Source organism: Microcaecilia unicolor, chromosome 8 (assembly GCF_901765095.1).
Source record: "Microcaecilia unicolor chromosome 8, aMicUni1.1, whole genome shotgun sequence".
Taxonomy (NCBI): domain Eukaryota; kingdom Metazoa; phylum Chordata; class Amphibia; order Gymnophiona; family Siphonopidae; genus Microcaecilia; species Microcaecilia unicolor.
Window position 1 is genome coordinate 168,441,889 of NC_044038.1, and position 18,460 is coordinate 168,460,348.

The 18,460-nt window shown below is 40.9% G+C and overlaps 1 protein-coding gene across 2 annotated transcripts in view; it reads left to right on the top strand.

Moving 5' to 3' along the window:
* The window catches only part of TRPC7 (transient receptor potential cation channel subfamily C member 7), a 102,465-nt gene that overhangs the window by 66,234 nt on the left and 17,771 nt on the right, over window positions 1-18,460 (top strand). For both annotated transcript variants that reach the window (XM_030212510.1, XM_030212511.1), the window contains exon 7: window positions 10,325-10,520. In XM_030212510.1, coding sequence (XP_030068370.1) covers window positions 10,325-10,520 — 196 coding nt within the window. The remainder of the gene's footprint in view (window positions 1-10,324; window positions 10,521-18,460) is intronic.

Genomic DNA, 18,460 nt, shown 5'->3' on the forward strand with positions numbered 1-18,460 from the left:
AAATGGGGCCCTAAGAAATGTATTGTCTTCTAATATAAATGTCTTGCTTAGGAAATTGCATCTCTTTATTTCACTTAATAGTATTTTAAATTATTTTGTTATTAATTGCAATCTTAAAGATTTCAATCATTATATGCACAAGTCTCTTCAGGAGAAATTAATTACTACAGTATCAGGACTACAAGACCCCTGGTAGAATTCCCAGCAGATAGTCATCTAATGGATTTTTAATGGCTTTTCCATTAATCTACATATTAACTTTTCATATCAACTGTAAATAACAGCTTAGGTTCTTGTTTACAACTAATTACTAAAAGCAGAATAAAGATAGATGATGCCACCACTAGAATGTTCCAAACCCCTGACCCTTTTTCTAACAGTTAGCTTTGGTCACAAAAAGATTTATACATTCAAAATCATCCATTCGGTTTCAGGAATTTTTTTTAAATAAAAACGCTTATGTGGCTGGTGCAGATTCTGACTACACAGGTACTTTTAAACATTGGTATCACAGAATATAATAGTATTAAAGGTTTATCACCGTATGAATAGCCTGCCCAGTCATTTTAGTCCATTCCTGGAGGCAATGATGAACATTAGTACGAACCACTAGGCAAACAAGCAAATAATCCAAAAAGAAAGCTCTTTATTTAAGGTTCACATACTCTGTTCTTTCTAAACTGAGTGGGAGTCCTCCACCTACAGTCCTGCCAGTAGGGGGTGCTGTTTCACTATCGCAATTTCAATAGTGAGGGTCAAGCAAGCTCTGCAGGACTTCAAGGAATCTATCTGTCCCTAATGATTGAAAATATAATATCGACACACTGCCCCCTCCCCCATTAGCAGCAATGCACTTGGAGGACTCTCGCTCAGCTTAGAGGGAACAGAGTATAGGATTAGCTCATATATAGGACTCAACAGTGATAAGAATGTAAACTTTTTTTCTCTGATGTGATACTCAACAATAGAAATGACTAATAAATCTATGAGATTCACAGATCACAGTGTGGAAGCCTCTGAAATGGTACTTGTCATTAACTATGGATTGCATTTTCCATATTGTAGCTCTTTTATCTTGTCTGCAAGAAAAAAGAAATATGTAAAAATCTGAGAAATCTCTACCTTCTCTTCCCTTCATATTCCCATTAAAGGTCTGTTTTAAAGTTCAAACAATATTGCATTTTACACTCAGATAATTACATTCCAAATTGAAGCTGCTGTCTGGAACCAAGAATATAGATAAAAAGGTGTTTGGAGAAAGTCAGAGCAGTCAAAAATGAGCATAATTATAGCTGGTTATTTAACTTTTCAGATGATATATCTAAAGTCTTTCAAGTCATCTGCCTTGTGCAAATGGCATATAAATCCTACATTTTCCAGTCTGCATTGATAAGAATTATGTAGCACTATGGACTAGTCAATAAAGTTGGATGAGTTGATGAGTTGTCAAATGCGATGGTCATACACTCAACAGTGACAAGTTTATATTGCTGAGAACAATAACAAATGCAAAGAGAGAGACCTTTATTACTAAAGGGCGTTAAGCCCTAACTCATTTAACATATGAGAAAATGCATATGCAAAACGCAATAAAGTATTTTGCATTAATTTCACCTTTCTGAGCACTAAGGGGCCCTTTTACGAAATAGCGGTAAGCCCAATGCGGGCTTTCCGCTCGTTAAAAGGGAAGTACCGCTGGGCTACCTCAGCAGCCATTCACCACTGGATTAGCCTGGGAGCCCTTACTGCCACCTCAATGGGTAGTTGTAAGTGCTCCCCCCGAAATGGCCGCACAGCCATTTCATTAAGAAAAGGGAAACCTGCCTTTTACCCATTGTTTTAAAAGAGGGCCCCAGCAGGCCCCCTTTTGCCGTAGCTTTATAAAAGGACCCTAAAGGGATTTTGTAAAATATTTTTGTGAGGGGGCATGTCATGATTGGGGAATGGGTATGGAACATTATCAGCTAGCAAACCTTGTAATAAACCACTTCTTCTGTTACCCTCTTGTTCTATTTTTTTAAATCTTTTTCGATCTGCTTTTTTTCTTTCGGTTTGCTATTCTGTGGCAGATCTTTGCCTTTTTTTGTTTTTGGCGACATTATTCAGCTAGTGCATTTTGATTAATGCACATTAACTGGATAACGCAGACTTAATGCAGGAGTACTTGGCACTTCCTAAACAGCACCTCCTAATGGCAAAATTAGCGCACAGCTTGCAAAAAAAGAAATTAAAAAAAAATGGAAAATCTTTTTTAAAATGTGCCATGTTGAATCTGGATTTAAGGTGCAGGAAAGCCCCATGTTAATATATGCTAAGTCCATATCAGTGGCGTAGCCAGACTGCCAATTTTGGATGGGCCTGAACCCAAAGTGGTTGGGCACAAAATTTTCTCTCTACCCCGCTCCCCCAGCAAAATGTAGTCACGCTAATCAGATGCATTTGTCACAAAGGGTAAAATGCTGCCTTTCAGTGCATCAGATTTCAGAAAATTTATTTAATAGCCTAACACCCTTTTCAGTGAGCTTTCAGAGGCCAAAACCTCCTGCCTCAGGTCAGTATAATGCTGTTACGGTATCCTCGCCTGACCTAAGGAAGGAAGTATTGGTCTCTGAAACTTCATTAAAACAGGTACCATATTACTTTATCCTAAATTAAAAATAAAATTATTTTCTTTACCTTTCTTGTATGGCCATTTACTTTTTCTCATTGTGTCGCTCCCAGTCTCTAGATTCTGCTTTCCTTTGTATTCGCTTAACTCTTCTGCCAGGTTTTCCTGGCCATTTGTCATTTTTCTCTCCTTTTTCTTTGCTTTCTTCAATATTTTTCTGCCTGTCTCTCTCTCTCTGTCCAGATTTAATTCATTCTTACTATCCATTCTTTAATTTCCTTCATCTACTTATGGCTTTTAATCTTTTTCTCACCCTTGTTCTCCCCATGGCCCTTCCTCTTATTCTCCAGTCTTTCACTACTCCCCTTTTCCATCCAGCAGCTCTCCTCTTTCTCTCCCCATCATTCCAGTCTCTCCTTTCTCTCCCCATCCTTCCAGTAGTCTCCCCTCTTTCTTTCTGCATCCTTCCGTCCAGTGTCACCTCCTTCTCCCTACCCTTCCATCCAGCGTCGTCCCTCTTTCTCTCACCATCCTTCCATTCATCTACCCTCTCTCCTGATCCTTCCATCTAATGTCTCTCTCTCCCTCTTTCTAACCAGTGTCACTGTATCTCTGTACCTTTTCTGTTCAGTGTCCCTTCTCTCTCCACATCCTTCCAGTCTCTCCTCTTTCTCTCTGCATCCTTTCATCCATCTCCCCTCTTTCTCTCCCCATCCTTCCATCCAGAGTCTCTCTCCCCATCCATCCATTTTCCCTCTTTCTCTCCCCATCCTTCCATCTGTTTTACCTCTTTCTCTGCCATCCTTCCATCTGTTTTCCCTTTTTTCTCCCCATCCTTCCATCTGTTTTCCCTCTTTCTCCCCATCCTTCCATGTTTTCCCTCTTTCTCCCCATCCTTCCATGTTTTCCCTCATTCTCTGCCATCCTTCCATTTTTTCCCTCTTTCTCCCCATCCTTCCATGTTTTCCCTCATTCTCTGCCATCCTTCCATTTTTTCCCTTTCTCTGCCATCCTTCCATCTGTTTTCCCTCTTTTCTCCCCATCCATCCATCTGTTTTCCCTCTTTCTCCCCATCCTTCCATGTTTTCCCTCATTCTCTGCCATCCTTCCATCTGTTTTCCCTTTCTCTGCCATCCTTCCATCTGTTTTCCCTCTTTTCTCCCCATCCTTCCATCTGTTTTCCCTCTTTCTCCCCATCCTTCCATGTTTTCCCTCTTTCTCCCCATCCTTCCATGTTTTCCCTCTTTCTCTGCCACCCTTCCATCTGTTTTCCCTCTTTCTCCCCATCCTTCCATGTTTTCCCTCTTTCTCCCCATCCTTCCATGTTTTCCCTCTTTCTCTGCCACCCTTCCATCTGTTTTCCCTCTTTTCTCCCCATCCTTCCATCTGTTTTCCCTCTTTCTCCCCATCCTTCCATGTTTTCCCTCTTTTCTTCGAGGCCCGCCCTGCATGCCAGCACCAGCCCCAGCTCCCATTGCCGGCGACTGCTGCTTTTCCTATTGAGCAGCAGGGCCGGCGCTACAAAAAGAAGAAACGCTAACGCTAAGGACGAGAAATGTTTTTTTTTTAAAAAGCGCGACACTGGCAGGCACTGTGTAGGCAGCCTTGAGGCATTGGCTGCTGGCTCGCAGGCTCCTCCCGTCTCTTACGTTACTGCCCCTGCGTCGCTCCAGGGGCAGTGACGTAGAAGACAGGAGGAGCCTACGAACCAGCAGCCAATGCCTCAAGGCTGCCTAGACAGTGCCTGCCGGTGCCGCGCTTTTTTAAAAACATTTTTTTGTCCTTAGCGTTAGCGCTTCTTCTTTTTGTAGCGCCGACCCTGCTGCTCAACAGGAAAAGCAGCAGTGGCCGGCAATGGGAGCTGGGGCTGGCGCTAGGCAGGCCTGGCCTGAAATTGGGTGGGCCTGGGCCCAGCCAGGCCCACCCGTAGCTACGCCCCTGGTCCATATTCTAACCCCCTTTAGTAAAGAGGCCCTTTAGGTATTAAGCAGTGGTCTAAAACAGAAACCCTGAGGAATACCAGCATACAGCATAAATGCTGAAAAAAATTTGGGGCCAGTAGATTTTTAAAAAGCCATGAAAGAGTTCTGCGCTAAAAATGCTAGCACGCCCTTAGCGCAGCTTAGTAAACAGGGCCCCAAGTCTTGCATATGGCCCTTTTCATGGGTTGGAGAGCAGGAAACAGAAGCTGAAATATATTGAACCAGATCTTTCTCTATATTAATTGCAAAAAAAATTACAGCAGCTACTGGAGAGTTCTCCTAAAGCTTTCTATAGAATGTAAGCCAAAGGTTATGGTATAATTAAAAGTGACCTACTTTTCGTGCACAGTCAAAATTACTAACTGTTACTTGAAATGGGATAAAAGTTGGAGTGTGGAACAGGAATGGAGAAGGCAGCAGCTATAGCAAAAAAAGGAGGGAGTAGGGAAAGTTGGCTCTTCTAAAATACAGAAGGAGACGTGTGGATGGATAGGAGTCCTTATTACAAATCATTAAAGAGCGACTCGACACAGCTGCTGTGTTTCGGCGCCTAAGCGTCTGCGTCAGGAGTCTTATGATGTAATGTCAATGTTGAAAGCAAGATATTCCTATCTGAATTTTGTATGCGAAGTCGGTAACAAATAAAACCCAGCTGTGTCGAGTCGCTCTTTGATGATTTGTAATAAAGACTCCTATCCATCTACACGTCTCCTTCGGTATTTGAGAAGAGCCAACTCTCCCTACTCCCTCTTTTTTTTGCTTTGACTGTACGTAGGGAACTAGTGCACCTCCACCCTTGTGTGGCCTTCCCTTGTTCAAAGGCAGCAGCTATTACATGCCCAGAATTTGTGTAAGAAAATAGATAAAGTCATGTTAAAAGCTGTTATTTCTCTTAGAAAATTGTAAATTATATCTTGAATAATAAGAGAGGACTTAGAGGGGCATAATCGAACGAAAACGTCTATCTCCATGGGCGTTTATCTCCAAGAACGGGTCCGTGAAGGGGCGGACCGAACCGTATTTTCTAAAAAAATAGACATCCATGTTTTATTCGACAATTTTTGAGCTGGGCATTTTTGTTTTTCAGCGATAATGGAAAATGAAAGCGCCCAGCTCAAAAACGAATAAATCCAAGGCATTTGTTCGTGGGAGGGGCCAGGATTCGTAGTGCACTGGTCCCCCTCATATGCCAGGACACCAACCGGGCACCCTAGGGGGCATTTTTACAAAAACAAAAAAAAAGGTAAAAGAGCTCCCAGGTGCATAGCACCCTTCCCTTGTGTGCTGAGCCCCCCAAATCCCCCTCAAAACCCACCGCCCACAAGTCTACACCATTATTATAGCCTTAAGGGGTGAAGGGGGGCACCTACATGTGGGTACAGTGGGTTTGGGGGGCGGTTTGGAGGGCTCCCATTTACCAGCACAAGTGTAATAGGTGGGGGGGGGATGGGCCTGGGTCCACCTGCCTGAAGTCCACTGCACCCCCTAACAACTGCTCCAGGGACCTGCATACTGCTGCCAGGGAGGTGGGTATGACATTTGATGGTGAAAATAAAATGTTGTGGTGGGAGGGGGTTAGTGACCACTGGGGGAGTCAGGGGAGGTCATCCCCGATTCCCTCCGATGGTCATCTGGTCATTTAGAGCACTTTTTTGGGACCTGTTCGTGTGAAAAAAGGGTCCAACAAAAGTGTCCTAAATGTTCGCTACAAACGTCTTAATTTTTTCGATTATCGCCCTAACGCGTACATCTCTCCTCGGTCGATAACCACGCCCCAGTTCCACCTTCGCCACACCTCTGACACGCCCCCATCAACTTTGTCCGCATCCGTGACGGAGTGCAGTTGAAAACGTCCAAAATCGGCTTTCGATTATACCGATTTATTCGTTTTTGTGAGATAAACGTCTATCTCCCGATTTGGGTCGAAATCTAGGCGTTTTTCTCTTTTGATTATAAGGTGGATATTAACCTAGGGGCCCTTTTTACTAAGGCGTGTAGGTGCCTACGCACGTACAACATGCATCAAATAAGAACTGCCGCCCAGCTACTGAGTGCCCCGGGTGGTAATTCTAATTTTTATGCGTGTCCAAAACACGCAGCAGAAAATAACTTCTATTTTCTACCACATGGCGCTAACCGGGTGGTAATTGGCAGTGTACATGCTCTGACGATTATCGCCCAGTTAATGTGAGACCTTACCGCTAAGTCAATGGGTGGCGGTATGGTCTCAGGCCCAAAATGGACACACGCTAGTTTGTCTTTTTTTGCAGACCCACTGAAAAATGGACCTGCGTGCGTCCAATACACGCACCTACACCAGCGCAGGCCATTTTTCAGCATGCCTTAGTAAAAGGGCCCCCTAGTGAGAAATGAAAAACTGTGCATGGGAACCAAGGGGTACTTTTACTAAACTCCAGTTAAATCTCGGCTTAGCGCGTTCTAAAGTGGAACTTTCCTGCACACTAAGCCCAGTTTCAACTATGTGACTTAGAATTTAAACACAAGGCATTACAGAATGCACTTAGAGAGTTGTATGCATAAATCTCAATTAATGCCAATTAGTGCTGATAATTGCTTGTTAACTTCCAATTGACAGCGCTGATTAGCTAGTTAACCAATTAAGTTACACGCACTGTTATAGAATACACTTTGATTTCTGCACAGAAATTAAGGTGTGATAAATAGAATCCCAGGTAGGTGTGCGCTATTGATCAGCATGCACTAAATGATAACATGCCCATTATATTCCTATTGTCGTCTTATCATTTAGCGCACGCTAATTATTAATGCATGCTAAATCAGGGAATCTTTATAAAAGGACCCAAATGTTAGGCACCATATATAGAATTCCCTAGTAGCTGGATAATGCAGGAACACCCACTCTCTGCCCATGGACACACTACCTCCTAAAAATATGTTTTTAAAAATAGGTAACACATGAGATACATGTTTTGCAGTAGCCTGTTGGCGCATGCTAACCATCCATTAAGACTTTAACATCCTTTCGTAAAAGGGTCCTTAAAATATCTCTAATCAAGCCCAAGTCAAGCAGGATGCTCATTAAATATAACCCTGATGCCTTTATCATCTAAAGAAATAGTTGGACCATTGAATTTGTATCAAGTGTATCACACAATAGGGCTATTTTCAAAAGAGAAAAATATCCAAAAAGTGTCATAAAACACCATTTGGATGGCCTGCTTCTCAAAACGTCCAATTTGGTAGTTTAGAAACCTGTTTTGCAAACGTCTATCTATGCCATTCGTGTGTAGTGTGTCCACATCACAATGGGGCATATCGGGGGCATTTGAAGGTGGTTTAGTGTGGGCTTAGGACATGCCTAACACTTGAATGCTTTACAGCCATGATGGAACAAAACAAAAACATTTAGGGTGAAAATCTAAATGGTTTGGTCTAGATCTGCTTTTATAATGAATAAGGCACAAAAACGTGCCCTGAATGACCAGATGACCACTGGAGGGAATCAGGGATGACTCCCCCCTTACTGCCAAAGTGGTCAATGACCCCTCCCATACACCTCCCCTCCCCCCCCCCCCAAATTTTTTTTTGAATAAAAATAGTATTTACCAGCCTCTATGACAGCCTCAGATGTTATAGCCAGGTCCATTAGAGCAGAATGCAGATCCCTGGAATAGTGTAATGGTGGGTGCAGTGCACTGTAGACAGGTGGACCCAGACCCATACCTCCCTCTACCTATTACACTTGTGGTGGAATCCATGAGCCCTTTAAAACTCACCAGAAATCCACTGTACCCACATATAGTGCCACCTTCACACATAAGGGCTATTGTAGTGGTATACAGTTGGGGGCAGTGGGTTTTGGAGGGCTCAGCAGAAAAAACAAGTGTGCAACAGTGAGAAGTGTACCTAGTACCCCTCCTACATCCCAATGGCTTGATTTTCAAGGTTTATCACATGTATATATTTTTTTTCAAAAATATCCTGAAACGTTAAGCACACAGAACACAAAACCTTGTTACAAACATATTTTTTGAAGAAAAAACAGATTTTTATGGTTTCAAAAATGGTCATATTTCCTATTTGGATTTTAGAGATTTAGCATAAAACGTCCAAGGCCGACTTAGACATCATATCGAAAATGCCACGCCTCATAGACTTAATGATGCACCAATAGTCCACAACCTAATATCAACATTAATTCAACTGGCTAAATAATATATTTTACTCAAAAAATGTTCAGTTTTCTTTAAATGTAATAAAATATAGTTTCAAAATCAGTGATATTTACTACAAAAATCACTACCACTATCATCTGCTTAATAGCAATAATAAAAGCATAAAAATGTTCTTTAACTTATCTTAGCTGTGAAGCAATCCAGCAATCTGTGTAGTAATCCCAGTAATCCTGACAGAATGTCATGTTTCGACAGTTGTCTGCGTCAGGGTATCAAGATGTCATTTCAGTTATTCTACTGATCCTCCTTATCAAGTTCTTTGTGAAAAACATTGCCATATTCAGTACTATTTTCAGCCATTCCAGAAAGAGAATGGATTGAATTTTGAGCTTGAATGGTTTTCATTGATTTCATTGGAGTATATATGAGTATCTGAAGATCTGATTGGATGCTTTGGAGAGTTCCCTGATTGATCTGTTTAGATCATGTGAAGGTGTTAAGACACTGACGGCATATTGTTCTTTTTTTAGAACTCCTGAAGATAGTACTGAATATGGCAAAGTGTTTCTCAGAGAACTTAATAAAGAAGAACCAGTAGAATATTTGAAATGACATCTTGATGCCCCGATGTAGTCACCTGTCAAAACATGATGTCATGTCAGGATTGCTGAGATTACTGCACCGTTAAGTGATTTCTGAAAATGCTGTGCAACTAAGATAAGTTAAAAACAATTTTATTGCTTTTATTATTACTATTATGATGATGATTTTTGAAGGAAATATCATTGGTTTAGGAATTATGTTTTGTTAAAATTTTTAAAAAATCATTTTTGTGCAAATATATTATTTAATCATTTGGACTGATAATGAGAATAGATTATGGTGCACGGTTAAGTCAATGTTGTGTGAAAAACTACACAGTACAAATTTGATGGTCTGACTATTTTTTAGATGATTTAAGCAGCAGCTTTATATGGATTATATTTCTATTATTGGAATTGGATTATTATGGCAATAATTATCCCAGAGATAACTGCTTTTATATATTAAAAAAAAAAGGACAACGTGGTATAGCTTGCAAAATTCTAAACCTGAAATAATGAGCTCCTGATGAAAGTAGACAGAGCAGCCAGCGTCACACAGCAGGCTACATTTTCAGTACTTGATAATTCCAGTTAACTGGCTTCCATGCAAAGAAACAAAAGTTAACCTATACTTTATGTGCTTGATTTTACAACAGGATGCTTATGTGAGAAGTCCAAAAAGATGCTCATTTCAAGCCTAGTTTAGGGATCCTTTTACTAAGCTGTGGCAAAGAACTAGCACGCACTTACCATAGCTTGTTGTGGAAGGTCCTGCAGTAAATCTTTGTAAAAGGGCCTCTTAGTTTACTGTATATTCTGTTATGGCATCAATACTACTGTTCCTTTGTTGTTTTACTGTTCTGTTGTATTTTTCCCTTGTTAGAAGAAAACAGTAAAACCAGTATGAACAACAACAACAACAACAACAAAAAGCAGAGAATAGCACATTCAATTCATATGTGCGTACTAAAAGTTTATTTGTCTTGTGTTTAGGGTGGAAGAAAGTTTCAAAACCTTGTTCTGGTCTATATTTGGCCTATCCGAAGTGGTATCTGTTGTGCTGAAGTATGATCACAAGTTTATTGAGAACATTGGCTACGTACTCTATGGAGTTTATAATGTTACCATGGTGGTGGTTTTGTTAAATATGTTAATAGCCATGATCAACAATTCCTATCAGGAAATTGAGGTAAGATAAGCAGCTCACCAAGCTAGTTTATTTAATTGATTTCATTGCTATCTTTATAAATCTATCTGGATGACAACTCAAAAAGAGATCACTGTTCATAAATATTAAGAGAAAATAGGGTTTGATTCCAACTGCAGCTCCTTGTAGCTCTGGGCATGTCACTTAGGGCGTCTTTTACAAAGCGGTGGTAAGCCCAGCGCGGGCTTATCGCTCGCTAATACGGAACTATCACCAGCCCAACACAGCCACCGGTGGTAGTTCCAGATGGAGCATGTGCCATTTCTGGCACTGTGGATTTTTTTTCTGTAGTGCGGTGCTAACCCAGTGGTAATCGAGCATCACCGTAGGCTCTCTGGTTACTGCTGGGTTACCGTGGGAGCCCTTACCACCACCTCAATGGATGGCAGTAAGTGATCCCCGCCTTATGGCCATGCAGTAATGGTTAATTTACTGCATGGCCATTTTTTTGGACATTTTACCCACTGCGGTAAAAATGACCCTGGTGTGTGGGAAAAATGTCCCCTGCCGCTACTGCAGGGCCCCTTTTTCCACAGCTTATTAAAAGAACCCCTTAATCCTTCAATTCCCCAACTAAAAAATAAAAACCTGTAGATAATATATGAACTGCTTTGATTGTAACTACAGAAAAGCAGGATGTCAAATCTCATGCCCTATCCCTTCCCCCCCCCCCCTTTTTTTTTTTTCTCATTTTCTTGAGTAGAGAGATATGGTAGCCGTGTAAGTCCACTTTTAAAGGTAATCAATAGAAATAAAAGAAAAGAAAATATGGAAAAGAAAATAAGACAATACCTTTTTTATTGGACATTACTTAATACATTTTTGATTAGCTTTCAAAGGTAGCCCTTCTTCGTCAGATCGGAAATAAGCAACTGTTGGTAGATGACAGTATATATAAGTGAAACATCAAAGCATTTCAGTGACAGTCTAACAGGATGAGGGTGGATTAGGTGAGAGATAGGGAGAGCCGGGTGGATGAGGGACAGGGAGATATGCATGGAGATAGGAGGGTGGCAAAGCAGTACAATATTATGGTTTATAATGGGCTAGAAAACCCAGAGCTTTAAGTCCCATCTGGTGGGTGTCAAAATATTTAATCATTCTGACTTTAAAGGTCTTAGGAGTAGCCTAGTGGTTAGTGCAGTGGACTTTGATCCCGCGGAACTAAGTTCAATTCCCACTACAGCTCCTTGTGACTGTGGGCAAGTCACTTAACCCTCCATTGCCCCTGGTACAAAATAAGTACCTGAATATATGTAAACTGCTTTGAATGTAGTTGCAAAAACCTCAGAAAAGCAGTATATCATTTTCCTTCATTGTTTTAAAGTTCCCTTTCAGTATTCTTACCATAAAATCACTGGTACACTGTTCTGGTTTTGTAAAGTGCTGCCCCACAGAGGTGACATCCTGGTTGGTACTAGCATTTTTCACATGGTGTCTATGTAAATTAAATCTCTTCTTTAGCATCTGACTTGTTTCTCCAATGTAGCAGCCTTCATCGCATTTTTTACACTGAATGATATATACCACGTTGGAAGATGAGCATGTGAAAGATTCTTTAATGTTGAATATTTTTCCTTTGTGAATGACCGTGGGATCCTGTGAAATGTGTTGGCATAGTTTGCAGCTGTATATATTGCAAGGATGTGTGCCATTCTCTTCTTTTTTAGTCTGTGCTGGGAGCTTACTTCTAATTAGCTTGTGTTTTAAGTTGGGTGGCTGTCGGAAGGCCAGCATTGGTGGGGATGGGAATATCTTTTTCAGTAATTCATCCTCCTGGAGTAGAGGCTGTAGATCTAATTTTCTTGTAATTCAAATATTTTCTCTGCTGAATAAACCATCTGAGATAGTCTAAATGGCCAATATAAAATACTCTTTAATATAATATACATGTAAAGGTGAAATAACACAATGGTTGAAAAATAACAATGGTCATTAACTTATTTGATCTTTTCTGTATTTACTAATGAAATTGTGAACCAATGTGGTGGCAAAGTTTGAAGCAGTCTATGGAAATTCAGTACTACCTCTGATTACCCATGAAAACTCCTGTTAAATAGTCTCAGACCTCAAACTACAGTTAAACCAGTTCAGAGAAGGTTTGTTGATAGCCTAACAAATATAAAGGGGAATTCCATATATGGTACCAAACAATTAGACGCTACTTCCACGCTGAAAAGGATTCTAATGGAGCAAAGCATTGAAACAGGGCAGAAATGCCCCAAAACACACTTATGCACCCATTTATATCATCAAGAAATACAAGCAGAAAAATCATAGAAAACTCTGGAAGGAAATTTCTTCAAATCAATCGTAAGTGTAAATGGCACATACCGAAGTGTTGTTCCAATGAAGTGTTTTCATCAACATTAAAAAAAAATTTTGATAGCATGCTTATAATGTTGGAAGGACTACCACAGACCACAAAAGTCTTACCTTATGTCCTTTATTTTGTAATCATTGTACACTTATTTTAATCTTTCATACTTTAACCCACTTGTGTTCATCACAAAGATCTTAAAACTGGAAGCAATCTTATAAACTTATCTTCAAATGGTGTCTTGGGTCCTGTCATGGACCATGTTTCACATGCCACTGTTTCAAGGTATCCAATTGCTATGTTTTAATGTTCGTGTAAGCCCCTGCAACCATAAAACACGACTTAACAACTTGCAGATATAGCTCTTCAAAACCAGCCACAAAAAGTTTCATATATCAAAGCGCTTATAGCAGAAAATGGGAAGGGAGAACATACCTCATAAAACTCTTCTCCATTCTAATGTGTGAGAGACACCAGACTAAACCGGAAGTAAGCATGTCTCCATTTAAACACTGGCTCAAGGGGGCATCACTTACCCACACTGGCTCAAGGGGGCATTCACTCCATACTGTTTAAAAATATCCTTTCTCTCTCTTAACCTATTTTAGCCTGTCTATGCATTCAAAATTAAAATGTAACGTAACTCCTGAGGGTAACTGAGTAACACCTAAAGAACAAGGAAAGAATCTCTACCAGGAGAAGTACATAAGTATTGCCATACTGGGACAGACCAAAGGTCCATCAAGCCCAGCATCCTGTTTCCAACAGTGACCAATCCAGATCACAAATACCTGGCAAGATCCCCCCAAAAGTACAAAACATTTTATGCTGCTTATCACAGAAATAGTGGATTTTCCCCAAGTCCAATTTAATAATGGTCTATGGACTTTTCCTTTAGGAAGCCGTCCAAACCTTTTTTAAACTCTGCTAAGCTAACTGCCTTTACCACATTTTCTGGCAATGAATTCCAGAGCTGAATTACACGTTGAGTGAAGAAAAATTGGGAAAGGACATAGATCAACCAAATCGAGCAGGACTCCAGAGGTGGATAAAAAAACTTACATTGAGAAAGGATTAAATGCAAGAACAGTGATTGTACTTCAAAGAAATGAGGTATATGGCATAATAGTAACAGAATTGCCAAATTATGCAGGATGTTAAAAGGAAAACCTCAAAGAATACAGTCAATATATGAAAAGATATTGTGACCGTGTTATAGCTGATATAGGAATCAATACCACATATATGTACAAGTGTGTAATCACTGTTCTTGCATGTAATCCTTTCTCAATGGAGGTTTATTTTCACATCATAAATTCATCTCAATGTTTCTCTGTTTTTATGTATTTTATGTATATAGATACTCAGACTCCTAAAGCAGGGATATTGTTGCCGAAACACGGGACCGTGTCAAGTCCATTGTATCTGTTCTTTGTTAATAAAGACTTTATTTATCCATCTCCGGAGTCCTTGTTTTGGTTGACCTACGTCGCTTCTCTACTTCGTTGGAAGGATAACTGTAAATCCTTCAATAAAATTCAGCATCCACCATCGAGGAATAACACCAAACTGCTAACTGGATGTATCGTATAATTGGAAAGATGGAAACCACAGCAGAAACCAAGATGATAAGTTAGCCAGTTTGTATGCTGGCGTGTCTTATGGTGTTATAAATATTTGATAAATCAAGGTGCACTTCTTCATGCTGAAGCTTAGTTTGTGAGCAGTGTTCACGTACAAAGGCAGGGAGAATATTATTTATCCAACAGCTCACAGAGTCCTTTCTTTTTGCATTCCAATCCTGCCTGAATTGATTGCCCTTCCTTGCTTTTGCTAACCACCTTCTAAAGCATGAGGCAGCTCTAGAAGAGGGAGGGAGAGGTTTGCTTTAATGCCAGAGGCTATGTGGAAGAACACTTACATCAGTAGGATTAATGCTAGCTAGCACTGGCAGGACTGTAACAAATGCTGAGTACCAGAAATAAGATAAAGAAACCCCTTCAGCTTAAAACCCAATTTTCTTGTACAACAGCTTTTTCTCTAAACAGGATTGCTATTCTGGAGATGAAAATTCCCAGGGGAGAAAATGGTAAGAGAATGCCTATTGCCTAAAGGTCATTTGTATGGGCTCTCCAAATGCTTGTTTTCAAACAATGATAAATAGACATTTGATTAACAAGTATATCACTTTTGTTTTATGTAGCACAATAATGCAGTAGAGTCACATACTCGCTCAATTTTAGTCAGATTTGAGTGATTTTCTATGCCTTTGATTAAGGATGTCAGTCAATTCTCTTGCTATATAGTTCTGATATAGTAGGAAAATAGTTTGAAAAATTAATGGGGTTTATTTTCAGGAGTCCAGGAGCGCAGCTGCATAACTTTTAATGAATAAATAATTGTGGAAACATTGAAAATGACAGCAAATAAAGCTTATTCATCTGCCCATCTATACCATCTACTAAGCTGGAGGAGTAGCCAGAGAACCAGAGGAACTGGGTTCGACTCCCACTGCAGCTCCCTGTGACTCTGGGCAAGTCACTTAACCCTCCATTGCCCCAGCTACAAAATAAGTACCTGTATATAATATGTAAACTGCTTTGATTGTAACCACAGAAAGGCAGTATATCAAACCCCTCCCCTTTCCCTTCCCCTCTATATTTCCCTTCCTTTCCCCTAGAGATCGTTTGTGCTTGTCCAAGCTTTCCTGGATTCAGGCACCATCGTCATCTCCACAGGGAGGCTGTTCTATATATCTACAACTCATTCCATAAAGAAACGTATCCTTAGATTACTCCAGAGTCTACCTCTTTCACCTTCATCCTGTGACCTCTGGTTCCAGAGCTTCTTCTCAATTAAAAGTGACCCATCTCCTGTCCATTTAATCCATGAAGAATTTCAATGTCTCAACCATATTTTCCCTCTCTCACTTTTTATCCAAAGTGTAAATATTTAGATATTTAGGTCTGCCTTCGTACAGGGTGGCAACATTTAGGGGTCCTTTTACTAAGGTGTGCTGAAAAATGGGCTGCGCTAGTGTAGGCGCATGTTTTGGGCACGCGCAGATCTATTTTTCAGTGTGCCTGTCAAAAAAGGTTTTTTAAAAATTTTTGCCGAAAATGGACGTGCAGCAAAATCAAAATTGGTGCGTGTCCATTTTGGGTCTGAAACCTTACCACCACCCATTGACTTAGTGGTAAGGTCTCACGCGTTAACCGGATGGTAATCGTCTATGAAACTGCGTGTAGCAGATGCACGTAAAAAAACAAAATTACCGCCTGGGCCACATGGTAGCCAGGCGGTAACTCCGAATTGACACATGTTTGGTGCATGTAGGTGTCTACACAGCCTAGTCAAAGGGCCATTTAGGCCATAATTGCACAAGTAGTGAACTTTAATCTGTAAGAATTCTTACGTGGGTAAGTTTTCTGACAGAATACTAGCAAAAGCTGACATTACTATGTCTACGTGTAAACACCCACATTTAGGCCAGGTCTATATCTGTTATTAATGGGCATGCTTAAATGTGACATCTATGAATATAACTTACACTAGACTGAAACCTGCCGGCATAAATGCTGGCCATGCCTATAACACATCCATGTCCCTTCCATGTAAACGTCCCCTTCCATATACGTGCTGAGTCATTTTAGTATGTATTTACAGAATAACAGTTAGAGATAAGAGGAGCTATAGTAACAATAAATTAGGGGGCCCTTTTAATAAGGTGCACTGAAATCTGAGCTTGGCATGTTCTAACATGGTGCTTTCACGCATGCTAAACCCAGATTTACTGCTGCCTATAATTAAAGCTTTTAGGAGTCCTTTTACTAAGGTGCGGCTGAAACATGGCCTGCGATAGTGTAAACGCGTGGTTTGGGTGCACACAGCATTATTTTTTTAGCGTACCTAAAATGAAAATTGCCACGCATCCATTTTGGGTCTGAGATGTTACCGCAAGCCATTGACCTAGCATTGAGGTCTCATGCAGTAACTGGATGGTAATGGTCTACGCACATCAAGTTCCACTTGACATGCATAGCTGCTGCGCGTCAGAAAATAAAAAATATTTTTCAGACGCATGTAGTGGATGTGTGCCAAAATTCAAATTACCGCAAGAGCCACATGGTAACCGGGCGGTAACTCCAATTTGGCGTGCATTGGGCGCATGTAGCTGCCTACGCGTCTTAGTAAAAATGCCCCTTATTTTTTTTTAGGTCATGTGCTGTTTGCATTAGCACATGGGACTAGAAAAGAATTAATGTGGGAGCAGTTACCACCTCCTAAAGTTAACTCTACATCATCCAGTTAGCTTGTGCTAATCAAAATGAGCTAGTTGGATAACACTTCCATATTTATTCTTTGGCCATGACATTCCCTCTGCAAAAACGTTTTTTTTAAATAACTAATACATTTTATATCGTGTTCTAACAGATAAAATGCCACAAAATAGTTTAATGAGTTTTTCAGTAAGAGGCTTGTTTGCTAATCCACGTAAGCATCTAAGAATGCTCACACACGCCAAAACGGAGTTACTGCCTGGCAACCATGTGGCTCTTGCAGTAATTTCATTTTTGACGTGTGTCCCCTATGTGCACCTGAAAAATATTTTTTATTTTCTGGCGCTCATCAGCTACACGCGTCAAGTGGCATTTGATGTGCGTAGACCATTTCTGTCCAAGTTACCACGGGAGACTTTACTGCTAGGTCAATGGCTGGTGGTAAAGTCTTAGACTCAAAATGGACATGCAACAATTTTCATTTTGCTGCACGTCCATTTTTGGCAAAAATTTAAAAAAAGGCATTTTTTTTTGCAGGTGTGCTGAAAAACGATTCTACCCAAAACACGCGTCTACACTACCGCAGGCCATTTTTCAGTGCACCTAAGTAAAATAAGCCCTAAGCCTTTTCTCATGCACTAACGGACCATTTTACAAAACAGCAGTAAGCCCAACGTGGGCTTACCGTGCACCAATATGGAACTGCCACCAGCCCAATGTGAGCGTCAATGGTAGTTCCAGCCATAGCGCATGCCAGTTCCCATGCTAGGAAAAACAGGACACTATTTTTTAGTGTGGCAGTTTCGTGGCACTAATCAGACAGTGCTGTGTGCTACCCAGATACCGCCAGGTTAGCAATGTAGCCCTTACTGCCACCTCAATGGGGGAACCAAGGGTGAGGCATTGGGGACAGTCCACCTCAGGTGCAGGCAGCAATGGAGTGCACAGAGCGGGTGCACCTGCCCCCTCGAATGTTATTTCCTGTTCCGGGGCAGAGGACCGGCAGAGCTGACAGCCGTGCGCCTGTTCCATGCACCCCCTTGCTGGGAGGAAAGGTCTGGTGATGCTTTTCAGGGGATGATACACCGAGGACGGTGATGTGCTTTAGGGGGTGACACGCTGGAAGGATGATGCGCCGGGAGGCACAGCAGCAACCCTCCCTAGATGGCGAACAGGTTAGGAATGCCACTGCCGTCACTAGCAAAGGGTCCTTTTTACCATAGCTTAGTAAAAGGACCCCTAAATGCACTTTAGAAATGAATGCCATTTTGGATCTGTCTATTTCTAGGGAGGCCAGATTTCTATAAGACATCGTCGACTGA